This window comes from Phocoena sinus, chromosome 21 (genome assembly GCF_008692025.1).
Source record: "Phocoena sinus isolate mPhoSin1 chromosome 21, mPhoSin1.pri, whole genome shotgun sequence".
Taxonomy (NCBI): Eukaryota; Metazoa; Chordata; class Mammalia; order Artiodactyla; family Phocoenidae; genus Phocoena; species Phocoena sinus.
Genome location: NC_045783.1, coordinates 33,918,013 through 33,933,599, shown reverse-complemented (window position 1 = coordinate 33,933,599; position 15,587 = coordinate 33,918,013). Strand labels below are relative to the sequence as shown.

General features: G+C 40.9%; 2 protein-coding genes across 12 annotated transcripts in view; both read left to right on the top strand.

The window, feature by feature from the left end:
* The window catches only part of RNF170 (ring finger protein 170), a 30,152-nt gene extending 26,195 nt beyond the window's left edge, over nt 1-3,957 (top strand). For all 7 annotated transcript variants that reach the window (XM_032618423.1, XM_032618422.1, XM_032618425.1 and 4 more), the window contains one exon: nt 1,146-3,957. In XM_032618423.1, coding sequence (XP_032474314.1) covers nt 1,146-1,415 — 270 coding nt within the window. In that variant the 3' untranslated portion in view covers nt 1,416-3,957. The remainder of the gene's footprint in view (nt 1-1,145) is intronic.
* A 4,063-nt stretch (nt 3,958-8,020) lies between these two features.
* THAP1 (THAP domain containing 1) lies at nt 8,021-15,298 on the top strand. 5 transcript variants are annotated; one of them, XM_032618418.1, is made up of 4 exons: nt 8,505-8,872; nt 10,179-10,480; nt 11,623-11,818; nt 12,360-15,298. In XM_032618418.1, the coding sequence occupies exons 2-4, from the start codon at nt 10,455-10,457 to the stop codon at nt 12,732-12,734; spliced, it is 597 nt and encodes a 198-aa protein (XP_032474309.1). In that variant the 5' UTR covers nt 8,505-8,872; nt 10,179-10,454; the 3' UTR covers nt 12,735-15,298. The 5 variants fall into 5 exon arrangements, with proteins under 5 accessions (XP_032474306.1, XP_032474309.1, XP_032474308.1 ...); XM_032618415.1 differs by lacking the exons at nt 8,505-8,872; nt 10,179-10,480 and adding an exon at nt 8,021-8,352 and having other exon boundaries at nt 12,360-12,885; XM_032618417.1 differs by lacking the exon at nt 10,179-10,480.
* Nucleotides 15,299-15,587: the final 289 nt, after the last annotated feature.

The following is a 15,587-nucleotide window of genomic DNA, read 5'->3' as shown; positions in this document are numbered from 1 at the left end:
GGAAGTGAGAAGTTTCCAGTCAGAAACGAAACTGACTTGCTCAAGGTCATACAAATAGATACTGGTACTGTCTTTTTTTAAAAAAAAGACTTTATTTAGATGTAATTTACACACCATATAGTACCCCTGTTTAAAGTATACAATTCAGTGGGTTTTAGTATATATTTACAAAGTAAATATAATCTAATTATTAGTCTGTATATATTCAGAAACCATAATCATTTCCAGAAAGGGTAGGGCCTGGCATTTCAAAAATTTTTGTGGCAATTAATAATTCACTTAGGGCTTCCCTGGTGGCGCAGTGGTTGAGAGTCTGCCTGCCGATGCAGGGGACACGGGTTCGTGCCCCGGTCCGGGAAGATCCCACATGCCGCAGAGCAGCTGGGCCCGTGAGCCATGGCCACTGGGCCTGCGCATCCGGAGCCTGTGCTCTGCAACGGAAGAGGCCACAGCGGTGAGAGGCCCGCGTACCGAAGGAAAAAAAAAAATTGACTTAAACTCAAGCTAAGCAGAATAAACATCCTAAGAAGGAAATCAGTTTCGTTGCTATTCTTAGATGGTCAAAGCCGTCAAAGTTGATGTGTCTGTATATACTTACTTATATATTCTATATATGTATATACTTATATATTGTCTGGCAATTTATCAAGGTCTTTTATAACAATATCTCTTCTAGTTCTTAATAGTCCTTATGGCACATACTCAATTAGTTGTTGACTTATCTCTAGTAGGTTAAACAACTTTCCCCAAGATCACTTGGCTAATAAGTGGTGTGTCCAACTTTAAAGCTGAGACTTGAGCTCAAGCCTCAGTCTAGTTCAGTACACTGGGTTCTTTGTTGGTTTGTTTTACTAACTCAAATTAGAAATAACTTGAGTTTTGTATTACTATATCCTGTGTTTCAAATTTGTTGATGTTTTAGTTACTTTTCAATTATCTGCAATAAGACCTATTTTATAAGAACCTAGTAATCAAAGAACTATTTTTAAATAAAATGTGTAACTAGAAAATATGGTGTTCAGTGAATACATGAAACTCCTTCATTCATGTTAACTGAGTTTATCTGCACGTTGTAAGAAAATTATATTATTTTTAAGTCTAACACACTAGATACCAAATCACAGTATTTGTTCTTCCCCTACCAGATTATGGAAAGAATTATGGACCTACCCACTTTACTGAGGCATGCATTCAGGGAGGTGTTTTCGGTCGGAGGCCTTTTCTGGATGTTCCGTATCAGGATAATACTTTGTTTAATGGGGGCTTTTTTCTACCTTATATCGCCTCTAGATTTTGTGCCTGAAGCCCTGTTTGGAATTCTAGGCTTTCTCGATGATTTCTTTGTCGTATTTTTGTTGCTCATCTACATCTCTATTATGTACCGAGAAGTAGTAACACAGAGACTCAACAGATGAGAAAATGAGTGCACTAAAATATTTGAGCCAATGTGTAAAATCAAACAAAAGGACCATGGCAGTTTAAAGCATTTGAATATTATCTTACAAGTTTAAAACCACTGTATGACAAACATTTGTCATTTGCAAATGCCTAGCAATATATGACTGGAATTTTTACATGTTGCAGGTCCCAATAGTAAGGTTAGAATTATAGTGATTTACAACTGTATCTTCATTCTGTGTTGTCTATAAAGTTGTGGAAAAATATGGAATTATATAAAATGGGATGCTTCTATATCTTCTCCCCCACCAAACTATTCAGGTTAACTGGATGTATAGTAAGGTGTTGTCAAATGTACAGTTTATCCAATTCATCCTTCTCGGGGAGTACCCACATGATAATATATTGCTGTGAGACTCACCTAAGTATTTTGGTTACAATAAAATATTGTACAATATTGGGGAAAAATCAGTGTTTCTTTGAGTAGCTAGGTTTTGTTCATTTGGAGCAGTTCTGCTTTTCCATTCTGATAGAATTCTTTGCTACCAGCTGAAGGGGAAAGAAGAAACTTGAACTTTGTTAATTTGATTTTATATTCTGGTTTACAGAACACTTCCTTAAGTGACAGGAGAATTAACAAGTTGTGAGACATTGGACTCCAGCCAGCACTCTTGATATTCTCAGTTATGGCATTTCAGTAAGAGTTTGGTCCTTTTATAGGAACAGTATATAAAAGTTACTTGTAAAGGGAATTTTTGTTTCAGGAACCTGGGTGATACTGCAGACACATAACAGTTTGGTACATTCCTGAGGAAGGTGGTTCTCCGTAGCTGTGAGCATCAAAGACCTGAGGAGGGTACTAGGAACACTAAATTTGACAAGAGAAGTTACTGGTGAGCTATAGCGACAGAATGTACAGATCTGGTTAGTTTTCTCTTGTCAGAACACTTCTGTAATACTGTCCCTAGATGACAGAATATAGCCCAGATTCATCAGGCCTTGTGCAGAATGAGATGATTCAGCAGGAACGTTATCTTGGTTTTTGGATGACTACAGCATAAGTACTTAACGCTCTTTTATGCAATTTTCTGTTTGAGAAGAATCAAAACCGCAAGTATTATGAAATCTTAACTCCCTCAGCTGGCACTGCCCTTGAGTGACCTGGACAGCAGGGTAGTCACTGATCCCCAGGGCTCAGGCAGTGTCAGCTCTGCGCCTGGCAGCCACTGCTAGTCATCCTGTCCACCCATGTATCAGTGAGCCTCACTGTCAGTCTTCCAGGTGAATCAGAGGCCATCAACTGATGAGATGCTGAATGATACATCAGTAGTGTCTTGTAATTTGGGCCTAAGACAAAGCTGCTGCTTGTCACAGAGAAAAACAAAATCCTTAAGTATAGCACATTGTAATTAAAGCGATTTCTTGCATACCATTCATTTAATCCTCAAGAGAGTTAGGTGAAGAAGACAGGGCATTACCTTCCTTTTCATAGATGAAATCCCTGACGTGGATGAAACGGCTTTTTTTTGTCTGAAGCCATGCACAGATAAGTGACCGAACTGGTATTAGACTCCTAGGACTCCTACATGGGGAGAAACTGGGATCCTTTGGAAGACTTTTGGAACATACTGGAGTAGGACAGCTTGGGTTCTCCTAAGAACAAAGGTTTAGAAAGATTACATATCAAGACTCCATGAATCCTGATTCACCATGTCCAAATCAAACTTCTCATAGGGTGGCACACTTCATAGGAAAACGTTTCAGCTGCAGTCACTAACTTGAGAAGCTAATGAGTAGGAGTTCTTTACACCACCATTTATCAGTCTCGAAACGCATTGCCTACCAATTATAAATTTGGTGTGGGGCTACAGCAAAGCCATTTTTGAAAGGTTTTAATTTTCTGTGCATGTGTTCTGCTTCAAGTGTCACACTTACAGTACTTTTATTGTAATATTTGGAATTCCTTCTAAGACTTTCCTGGTAGAGGCGTATTGTACCAACTTTTGTAACATACAAAAACACTGTATGAAGTCTTACTAAGTTGAAAAGGGAATATGCTGTCTTCTCAGAAGTTTAGACCTGTTTACTATGTCATCTTTATTGATCAGTGATAATAAATGTAGAAGGGATCCGAGAGTATTTAAAGCAAGTAGAGTCAATCAGTGTTTTAAATTTTTAAACATCATAGTAATACTTCTGTGATTCAGAGTTAGAGCATATAAATCAAAGTAACAGTTTGGATTTTCGTAAACAACAATATTGTAACTTTCAAAAAACAGATGGTCCAGCCCCAGGAGCAGATAACTTGGGCAGCTCTGTGGGGAGGGAGACAGAGGAAACAGTTGTTCTAACTGTCCACTAGAACAGTGGTTCCAGCTGCTACAGTTCTCAGCACTGAAAGTAACATGGGAAGAAAGGACTGTGCTGGTCCCTCTGGCTGTGCGGATACCTACCTCACAGAGCTGTTTCAGAGGACTGACAGTTTGGTTCAAACCTTGTGATTTAAGAGTTTGTCAAGCAGTGACTCTTTTGAATAAAAGCAACATATCTAAAATTAAAGAGTAGCTGTTATTGTCTGGTTTCTTTGACACTGCTTTAAAATTCGGAACTCCTGAAATAGCGTTCAATACAATGGTTGCAGTGGCTTTTTCACCTCATCACGTTTCTAATTAATTTTAAAATTTTAAATGTAGAAATGTTTTTGAGAAAAATTATTTAATGTGGGCAATCTATATTAATTCTGGACAATAAGGGTGAGATTGGAATCAGTACCCTTGCACCGATTCCCCACCCCTATTTCTTTTGAGTGTGTATTTTACTGAAACTGTATAGTTGATAACTGAAGTGTTCTTTTCTGAGCCTGAGGGATAGGAAAAGGGCACTCAAGGTTTTAAGGCCCTAAGGCTTAAAGAGTTTCCCAAGACCAGGTTAGTAGGCTTTAAGGGCTGCCGACAGGAGGCGATCCTGTCACAGAGATAAAGACAATCGTAGAGCTTTTGCTGTTCAGTCAGAACCAGACCATCTTCACAGCATCAGTATTTGCTTGAAGCATCGAGTTCCTGACTGCAAGCAAACCTCAGGTGTTAACACTGTCCCCTCCACCCACTGCCTCCTCTGACTTGTCCCATGTCCAGAACGGGGCATGAGGGGAGTACACACCGGTTAGACAACACTGAGCATGTCTGAACACTGTCCTTTTTCTTCCAGACTAGTGGCCTTTAAAGGGGAATGTAGTATGTGACATAGGAGAGGGCTAAGGGCTAAATAAAGATGTTTTAAACTTCACTACATCTAACAGTTTAGATTTTAATTAATTTTAAAACACAAAATTTAAAAATAACTACTTAAAAATATCTAATAATTCAGATCAAAACACTCACCCTGCTAATCGGTCTTAGAGGAAACCTATAGTTAACATCTACATGGAAATTAATCTTTGTTTCACGAATCCTAGAATGTTAACAGCTATAAGGGACCTTAGAAACTGACTAGTTTTTGTGTTTTCTCTGTGAAAATCAGATAAAACCTATGGATAGCTCCCCCAGAAAAATGCATATATACACATACGTATAGTTTTGATTCATTTTCAGGGGATTCAAAGAGCTGACCATTCATGGATTCCAAATTAGGAATTCCTCAGTCCTACAGCCTAACTCTACAGATGAAGATCATGAGGCCCAGAGAGAATGAATGTGAGGGTATTTTAAAATAAAAACTGTTTATAGAAAAAGCAGCATAGTTGGATAGAAACTAAAATCTAAACTGTTAGAGATCAGTGAGTTTAAGGCATCTTTAGGCCTTAGCCTTCTCCAACATCAAAAAAGTGGTGTATTTTTCTTCAGTTTATCAAGCAATAAGACAAAGTGTACCCTTCTAGAAAAACTGACACAAAACCTACCCTTTTAAGGTCAAGGGTTAAATTTTCCTTTTTCTCTAAAAAGTGTTCTATTAGTAAATGAATTAGCTCCCGGCCTCTGAAGACTCTGAAGAACATCAAACTTCTAACTATCCTTCAGTTCATCCCTATTTATTCCCTTTCCCTTAAATGGTCATATAAAGCTACGCATATATTCACTTTCGATATTTACTGAAGTGGTCAGATGAAGAGATCATAAAAGCATATAAACATCTCTCATTCTCTAAAAAAAAAACGGCAGTTTTGCCTATCTTGTGTGGCCCTTGTTTGCTTAATAAGCTATTTTATTAAAGTAGAACAAATACCAAACATCTTATAGAGGTCAGATGATGAATTATCATAAAGTGAACACACTGTTTAACCATCACTTTGGTCAAAAGATGCATTACCACCATCCCATAAGCCACCCTTCATTGCCTCTCTCCCCAAAAGTAGCCTCTTCTGACTTTAGTTTTACCTACTTTTGTTTTTTCACTCTACAAAAAACAGAATCATATAGTGTATTTCTTTTGTGTCTGACTTCTTCAACATTATGTTTGTTAAGAATCATCCAGGTTGTGGGACTGCTTTATTTTAATTGCTATATAGTATTCCGCTGTATGACTGTACCACAACTTACTCAACTATTAATGGACGTTTGGGTTGCTTCCATCAACATTTTTAAAAAGCAGACAATCATCTTTGAAAAGTAAAAATGCTTCCTTGAAGTCACCCCTTGACAAGTAAGGAACAGTTATTCCAGCCTTAGGAAATGTTAAGAAATGGGCAAAGGAGAAGCCAATGATGGGTGCAGGTTAGTTTAGAGGTACTGAAAATTATTTTTCTATTAAGCAAATAAATTGATTTGCAGACCACACTGTGAAAATTTAGTTTGGGGGACTGTTTTTTTACAAAGAAAAATACAACCTTTAGTTCAGTTCAGTAATATATATATTTTAATTACATTCAATTCACCTTACCAGTAAATTTACCATTTTCAAGTAAGGAAACATTAGGATGATAGTCAACAAATAATAAAAATGTTTATTTCATTTCCAAATTATGGATAGCTAGAAGATAGAAGGGGAGGGGAGAACAGAACTTGGCTGAGGGAAATCCAACCAAACGACTGAAATGACTGGATCACAAGCCTCAAAAGGGCACCCTGGACTGGCTGGGGAGCTTCCACGCTTCTTTAGTAGCCTGCATTCCCAACCTCAGAACTATTTATACTTTCTTTCACGTCTGACATTCCTCAGTCCTACAACCCCAAAGCTTCCGGAATCACTCCCTCCCCTCCCAGGCCTCTATCCTGTTGGGAGACATAGTTTTTTTTTTAATTTTTTTTTTTTTTAAGGCCATCAGCATCTCAGTAAAAGGCACCACCGTCCATTTATCTTAAGTTGCTCCAGCCAGAAACTCACGCTCAAGTCACCCCCGATATCTTGATCCTTTTCCTCCTCATTCTCCTTTCCATCCATCAGCAAGCTCTGGTGCTTCTGCCCCTTACACGTGTCTCTGCTGCCACCACCTCAGTCCAAAGCTGCCAACCTCTTGCTTGCCTGAAACAGCCCCTTAGTTGGTCGGCTCACTTTCGCTGTTGCCCCTCACTGATAAACTCTTCCTTTAACAGCCAGAATGACTTTTTCAAAATGTTTAAATGGCTGAGCGGCTTCCCACTGCGCTAACATCCAGACCAACAACTTGCTGCTCTTCAACCTCACTTCATGCCCTCCTTCCCTGGCTCATGGGCTCGACCACACAGCCTCCATTCAGCTCCCAGAAAAGACAAAAACTCCTTCCTGCCTCAGGGTCGTAGCACACACTCCTTGGGCCAGGAACGCTCTCCCCAGCCTGCCCACCTTCCTTCTTTACACCGCTACATGTTTTTCCCTTCCTCTGGTTCTCAGATTCAACGGCCCCCTTCTCAGACAGTAGGCAGTGACCTCTCCTCCGCCCTCATTCACCCTTCCAGCGTTCTAACGTATTCGGGCATCTTCGCACAGTGCGATTCTCTTTATATTTTTTATTGTACGCCTTCCCCTCAGTAGAACATAAGCGCTATGAACACGGGGGCTATACTAGTCTTGCTCACTTCATCACGAGCCACGAGATTACCGGCACCCACGGAAGAGGCAAAACCTCCCTCCGACTGAAAGGCGCGTCAGCTGCTGGCGATTCCCGACGCAGCACCTGGGGACGGGCTAACTGAGATCGCTACAGCAGCCAACAGCCTCGGCCCGCCGGCTGCGTGCGGGCGTCCGCCCTCGCTGCTAGGCGCCGGGGCCTGGGCTCCTCAGAGCCTCGCGATACCTGAAGAGGCAGGTAAGGCGATGGACGCCAGCGGGCTGGGAGAGGAGTCGTCCACCTAGTTCTAGGAATCACGCCATCTGTGGCCGCGCTTTCAGAGAAAAGAGCGCAACTGCCCAACGCCCTCAGGTTTACACCTGCCCTACTTTAGCCCAGCGGACCCAACAGACCGTCTAGCTCTCCACCCTACACCGTCCGGAATAAGTAACCCAGCGAAGCACCGTGGGGGCGGAACCGGCCCTGGGCTCCCGCCCACTCCCCCTCCCCTCCCCCCAGGCAGTTCCTTCTTCCTTCCGGAAGCTCGGCGGCCCCGCCCACTTGCGCAAGGCCGAGCCCGCCTCGCGACACGCCGGGCCTCAGCCAATGGCTTGCGTCCCAGGGAACGTTACCTCTGACCTCAGGGCTAATCAGAGACAGTAGGACGAACTCATCGCGAGAGGTGAGGTTGAAGCTGCCTCCGCCATTTTGGAGATGGGAGACGGGCGATGGCTGTGGTCCTTCTGCTAATGCAAACAACAAAAAGAGCACATGAGTCACTCCGAATAAGGCTCTCATCACTCTAACTGCTGACCAAAACTACAGAAGCAGCGAAGGTGTCAAAGCCGAGCGCGGCGACAACGATAGCAGCCTCAACTGCCTGCTGGGGCGGCAGAAGTTAAGTAACTGAGAACCGGAAGGATGGTGCAGTCCTGTTCCGCCTACGGCTGCAAGAACCGATACGACAAGGATAAGCCCGTTTCTTTCCACAAGTAAGTACTCTGCGCGCCTCGTGGGCTCGGCCCCTAGTGGGGCCGGGGGCGCGCGGCCGTGCTCGGGGGCGGAGCCAGGCGCGTGTCCGCGCGAGACCTGTGAGAGGGGCGGGGCTAGGGGGCGGAGCTAGGGGCGGGGCGCCGGCGCGCGTTCTCGGCGCGCGTCGCCGCGCCGGCCTGTCCTCGCGCTTAGGTTCGCGCGCCGCTCGGGGTGGCAGGTTCGGGGCCCAAGGGCGATGCCTGGAGCCCCGGCGGGTCGTGAGGTCTCCAGACCCGGAGGCAGCTGGTTTCATCACCCGGGTCGCGGAGTAGGCAGGTGGTAATGAGTCTTTAGAAGGGAGGCTGAAGCAGCAGCAGCGACGGGGAAGGCCCGCGTTTCCCTTTCCTGCTGGAGGGGGCGTGGGGCGGTCCAGCGTCGCAGCCGTTAGGACTGACTTGGCCAGGCGTCCGGGAGGATGTTTTGGACCCAGTTTCTAGGACCCCACGTTCAAGGACCAGTGAGTTTCCCGGAAAGGTTCAGGTACTGCCAAGATGAAGAGCTGTGTTTCGCGCACAGCGGCAGCGTGGGCAGTAGCAGGGTATCGTGCGTGGGGAAGAGCACTCTCGGAGGGAACGCGGCCCACCGCCCTCGGGGCTGCTTCATCCGGGAGGTGCCGCGGCCGGAGTCCGAGGAGGGACGGTCTTCTCTTGAGAAGAAAACCGCAGAACGGAATGATAGTGATCGTTCGATGTCTGCACGGTGCCATTTTCATTCAGCCAAATTCAGTGTTCACAAGTTTTACTACGTTAAGAAAATGTGGCCGTAACTTACGACTGTAAGTGGATAATAGCTAAAGAAATGAGAGTTAGTGGTAAATCATACAAATTACTTATAGCTAAGTAATTACAAAAGCAAAAGCAAATATTCAGTTTGGGGGTGGGGACCTTTTTAACAGGGAATGTGGGTGCATTTTATAGGTTTGATAGAATATGAGAGGAACAGAAATAAGAGTGTCTAGAGCATAGAGAGAACTTTTTTTTTTAAGATTTTAATTAAAAAATATTTTTTTATTTTTGGCCGCGTTGGGGCTTTGTTGCTGCACACGGGCTTTCTCTAGTTGCTGCAAGCGGGTGCTGCTCTTCGTTGCCATGCGTGGACTTCTCATTGCGGTGGCTTCTCTTGTTGAGGAACCTGGCGCGGGGGCTCAATAGTTGTGGCACACGGGCTCAGTAGTTGTGGCTCACGGGCTTAGTTGCTCCGCAGCATGTGGGATCTTCCTGGACCAGGGCTCTAACCCGTGTCCCCCTCATTGGCAGGCGGATTCATCTTATCCACTGTGTCACCAAGCAAGTCCCTTTAAAGAGATCTTGAGTATTGATGTTTCCCCTTCCGAGAAGGGGATAGAACACTTAACACTTCCAGGATTCGGTTCAGTATGTCCTACTATTACCTCTTGATTTATTAGAATTTCTGAAAGCTGATGAATTGACCTCCAGGACTTCCGAAGTGAAGGAGTAGGTCTGGAGATGGTGATGTGATCAGAGGCATTCAGTTCCCACCTCCCCATTTCTAATGATATGGCAGAGGGAATCTAAACATAGGGAAGACCCTTCATTGGTACTGCAGACTGGTTAAGGATGACATTCACACATCAGAAATACTGAGTTTCTGCTGGCTGTTAAATAGTCGAGTTAATCGAAAGAAGGGCTAACCTGCCTCTAAGCCCTTATCTAAAAGAACAGTTTGGGGAAGTAAATGGGAAAGAACCTGCATTGTAGTCCTTGAGTCTGGAGGCCCTGAGTGCTGAGTTTTACCAGTGATTGCTACCATGTTTGTACTTCTAGAGGCACTTCCAGCAGGAACCTTCTAGGAGTCCTTTTCTCACTTTCTACCTGATGGCAGTGGGAACATCTATGCTGGGCAAAGAAAAGGGACTGCCCCAACGGTGGGTTAGAGCTTCCGGATCACAGCAGAGTCAGGCTCAGGCGTACCTCACTTGGAAGAGGAACTGTGGAACACAGATGCAAAGCACCCTAATTTATTTAGCTCACTAAATCCTTGACCTGGAAGAATAAAATCACAATAAGTTTAAGCTTTTCCTAGCTCCCTTTATCTGGGCCTAATGGACATATTTCAGTTGATTAAGAGGTAATTCGAAATGAATACTTTTCTCTATTTCTTTCTCACTACGATTTAACTAATTTGATTAATTCATATTTGTCATACTGATTCTAAGAGAACCAAAAGCTTCTTTTTCTCAGTGCATAGTTATAAATGTGCAATTTTGTTTTACAATACGCAGAAAATCACTGGTGAAAAAATAATTAATACAAATTCACTCTATAGCGTGTATTTTTACCTGAAACTTTTAGTGTCTTCAGTATAAAAGTTAAGCATTAAAAACTGAGATAAACAGATAGTGGACCTATACGATTTACCCTTGTGTATTTAGATGTGTGTGGAATCCCTGTATCTGGTAGTGAAGGTTATTTACAATATCGCTGCACGTGGGCCTCGACCTCAGCCTCCCATCACTTAACTCTGCCACCTGCGTGCATCTATCCACATGGCTACCTTTTAATAAGAATATTTTTTATAATGTAAATTCTTAATCAGCCTGTCCTGTTTAGATTGTATATGTCATTGTATCTGACATTCTTATAGCTGCTATGTGATCAATCAGGTTCCTGTAAGAAATATTGCTTTTTAAGAAGAACAAAGATACCATGCTGGGAGGGGTGACTTATATTCCACATTAGTGGTGGTCACTTTAGTTATAGGATTTTAAAAGAAGTACATTTTTTAAAAATTTACTTGATTCAAGTCTAGTTGATTTATAATGTGTTAATTTCTGCTGTTCAGCAAAGTGATTCAGTTATGCATATGTATACATTCTTTTTCATGTTCTTTTCCATTATGGTTTATCTCCGGATATTGAATATAGTTCCCTGTGCTATACAGTAGGACATTGTTGTTCATCCATTCTCTATATGTAATAGTTCGAATCTGCTAATCCCAAACTCCCACTCCATACCTCCCCCTCTCCCACCCTTGGCAACCACAAGTCTGTTTTCTATGTCAAAACAAGTACATTCTCAACAAACTAAGGTAATAAGGACACAACTAAACACTGTCAAAAAAAAAAAAGATTGGCAGGGCTGGTGTTTTAATCAAATGCCTCCTTGGTGTGTTAACACCGATGTAAGCTAGTTCTTTTCTAAGCAGGAAAGTCTGGGTATGCCTTTTTTTTTTGAATAAGATTGGAAAACTGAATTATGTCATCTTCTTAGGTTTCCTCTTACTCGACCCAGTCTTTGTAAAAAATGGGAGGCAGCTGTCAGAAGGAAAAACTTTAAGCCCACCAAGTACAGCAGCATTTGCTCAGAACACTTTACTCCGGACTGCTTTAAGAGGGAGTGCAACAACAAGTTACTGAAAGAGGATGCTGTCCCCACAATATTTCTTTGTACTGAACCACATGACAAGGTAATAAGTGTTTTAAAATATTGGGTGGTTTTCTGTTTATAAGATTAATGTGTTCACTGTGGAAAATCCAGAGTAGTGTTAAGAAAATAAATGTTGCCTGGAACCCATCACTTGTAAATAACCACTGTTCACAGTGAAATACTTTTAAAAAATACAAAGTGCAGGTTATTAAAGTTAAATATCCTCACACTAAGAAACTCAGTCTAGCTTCATAACTTACTTTGAGATCACTCTGTAGTCCTACTTACATGTTGATAAGTTTTGATTTTTCTTTGTCAGTGATAGTTCAGTTTCAAAGTATTTTTCCCCTCAGTTTTAAGTGCTTAATATTTAATTAAATCTTAATAATCATTCTGTGTTTCTTGCATCCCATTTCTACTTCAGAAAGAAAAGTACAATTAAAACTTGAACTGTTTTCTCATTTTAGAATGTTTCTATACCGAGGAGACAGAAATGAGTCTAGTATTCTTAAATTCCACAGATGAGTTCTTGTGAACGGTTTCGTCATGAAACTGAAACGTGCTCTGCATCTTTGTTTTAGAAGGAAGATCTTCCAGAGCCCCAAGAACAGCTTCCCCGACCTCCTTCAACACCCCCGGTTTCCCAGGTTGATGCTGCTATCGGGTTACTCATGCCTCCTCTTCAGACCCCTGATAACCTCTCCGTTTTCTGTGACCACAACTACACTGTGGAGGACACCATGCACCAGAGGAAGAGGATTCACCAGCTCGAACAGCAAGTAGAGAAGCTCAGAAAGAAGCTCAAGACCGCACAGCAGCGGTGCAGAAGACAGGAGCGGCAGCTGGAGAAGCTAAAGGAGGTCGTGCACTTCCAGAAGGAGAAAGACGACGTCTCCGAGAGGGGTTATGTGATTCTACCAAATGACTATTTTGAAATAGTTGAAGTCCCAGCATGAAGAGTGAAATTTTTGTTGGTGTTCAGTGGGGCAATACCACCTACCCTCTTCTAGCCTGTAGAGGAGTTTCATTTGAAAAAAATTACACTTGGTCACTTGTATAAAAACAGTTCAGAATATTTTTTTAAAAGAATAAATTAGATATATACTGTAAAATTGTAAATGTTTTGTTTGTAATTTCAGGGTTTTTACATTTTAACAAAATATTTTAAAAGTTATAAACTAGCTTCATTGTAAGTTGGTTTCAAGATTGGGGATTTTTGTTTCTTAATTTGAGTATTTATAGAAATGATATGAAAATAAAAAGTAAAGAGAATGATAACAGTGCAGTAAGGATGATTTAAGTTTAAAGTTCAAAATGAACAGTTTATTCATTTAGAGAGAGAGAACTTAGTCACATTTTAAATCAGAAGCATGGGACAATAACTTCTCAGAATATATATATATATATATATATATATATATATATATATATATTCTTATTCACATATTCTTATTTGTAAAGTCAGCAGATTCATTTATCTTTCTTAATCATTTATCAAAGATAAATTGGCAAGTCAATACTTAAAAAAAAAAAAGATTGGTTGTCTTTAGAGCAGAAAATGAGTCATTCCATACCTAATCAAAATGGTTAAAAGACTTTAAAGAATGGATTTTTAAAAAGTGGACCCTTCTTTTCCCCCCACTGTCTGGCATTATAGAATTAGAAGTGTGTCTCCACTGCAAGATGCACTCTCCAGTAAGCAAAGTAGGCATTGTTATCAGTGAGGTAATGACCAATGACCAATGGGGGCTGATCCACGGCTTGCCTTTTTCTCTCACTGCACCGAGCTAAGGGACATCCAGTCCCCAACTGTAGGTGTACCTGCATCCAGATCTCTGCCAGATGTGTTGTGTGGGTAGAGTTTGACTTGTTCCATGAGGTGAAAATCTTGCACTTGACTAATTGATTTTGGTCAAGGCTTCACATAAAAAATGATTTCTTCACTTTTACCACAAGTTAGAAATTACATCCCATTTACCTTAAGGAGTGATTTGCATTCGAAAGCATCCTGATAGGTAATGTTTATTTTACTTAATGCCGAGACTCAAATACTGAGGTTTCTGTTCAAACTGTGAGTTGTGTTCTGACTTTGTGAGAAAGTTTACATATATTTGAAATGAAAACAGTTCTGAGTAAACAAGTACTGCTGTAGGAATTACCTACTGAGATTTAGAGTAACTGCTCCAACTGTAATTATTTCATATTTCAAAGTGCTGCACAGACCTTTGAAGTCTGTATTAAAGATACTCAGTGGTGATGTCCAAGGGTGTCTTTTGTAGACCTGATTTTCAGTGTAATTCACTGCCATGCCAGTACTTTGATTCATGGAGATTCGATTTTTTATGAACCAGTATTTCAAAAATAGAAAATTATGATTACTTGAAATTATATCGTCTGATAACACTTAGAACTAACTCTAAGGAATCAGGATTTTTTTCTAGTTATTCGTGAGTCTCATCACTGTTTTTAGAAGCCACAAAATCTCTAAGTAGTTTGTTTTTACATTTCATCTCTCTTAACGGTTCCTGGAGAATATGTGGGTAAATATTTTGCAAAGTGTATATCTTAAATCTAAATTGTCATCTACGTAAAAAAAATCTGTGTGTGTGTGCGTCCATGTCCTCAGAACCAAGAATCCAACATTGAATTGTAAAAGAGATCATCATAATTACTTAGTGTCTTAGCATTATGATTTAACCTGAAGCTACTTTTTTTTCATGAGACATAAATCCCTATTTGGAGAGAACTGAGCAAGCAGCATGTATGCCAACTGTTTGCATTTAAATCATTTATTATGTTTAACATAGGGAGTTTGAGGTACAGGCGTTTATTTCTGAATATGAAAGGAACATTTGTTGAAATGTTTTAAAAATTCATTTTGTTAAAATTCATTTTGTCTATTGTATCGTTTATGACATTGCCAAGAGAAGGAGAACATTTAGGCTAAAATACGTCCTCTTCAATCATAGTGAAACTTAGTCTGAAACAGCAGGGACAAGGTCTCAGTCTGGAACAAGTGGGGAGGAGACCCTTGTGAGTTTCACCATAGTATAAAAGATGACATTTATTTTAAGCACTGATAGTGACATCCTAAAGTTTCCATCTATGAATGATATAATTTGGCAATAATAGAAGAAATAACTGTTTCTTAATAGAACTGCTAGGAAAACTGTAGAATTTTAGAATTAGAATGGACCTGAACACTTGCTGAACCTCCAAACCCTGCAGAATCCCTTTGTGAAATACTCCTGACAACTGGACATCTGTTCTCTGTATGCCATTTACATTTAAGCAATTCTGTTTAGAGCCTTTAAAATGGGTTTCTGGAATAGAGTAGAATTTGTTACCAGTTTTTAAAATACTTCTTTATAATGCAACTATAAACTTTGCTTTAAACTACTGCATAGTTTGAACTATCAAATTCCAAATTAAAGAAGTTTCAAAATTTTGTAAAATAACCTAAATGTTTATTAGTTGTGTACCTGTTATGTGTACTAAAAATAATTCTGTCATTACAGTAAAGAAACATTGGTGTCTAAAGTTATTAGCAAAAATTTTTGCTTGCAAATTCAAACACATGAGGAGATTTTTTCTTTTAACTATAATTTGTGTAATCCCTTTCTTAGAAGTATAACCATAATGGTGAAGGCAGTTGAAAGTTTCACCTGATGCGGGTTTTTTGTTTTTAGATTGAAGTAATATTCTCTGATCATCTTTAGTTATTTAAAAAATTATGGGGCTTCCCTGGTGGCGCAGTGGTTGAGAGTCCGCCTGCCGATGCAGGGGACATGGGTTCGTGCCCCGGTCCG

Coding starts and splice junctions, on each gene's coding strand:
- THAP1 (XM_032618414.1), top strand. CDS start 8,884: ATGAAGAGCTGTGTTTCGCGCACAGCGGCAGCGTGGGCAGTAGCAGGG. Junction 9,168..11,622: donor TGTGGCCGTAACTTACGACT/GTAAGTGGATAA, acceptor TCATCTTCTTAG/GTTTCCTCTTACTCGACCCA. Junction 11,819..12,359: donor GTACTGAACCACATGACAAG/GTAATAAGTGTT, acceptor TCTTTGTTTTAG/AAGGAAGATCTTCCAGAGCC.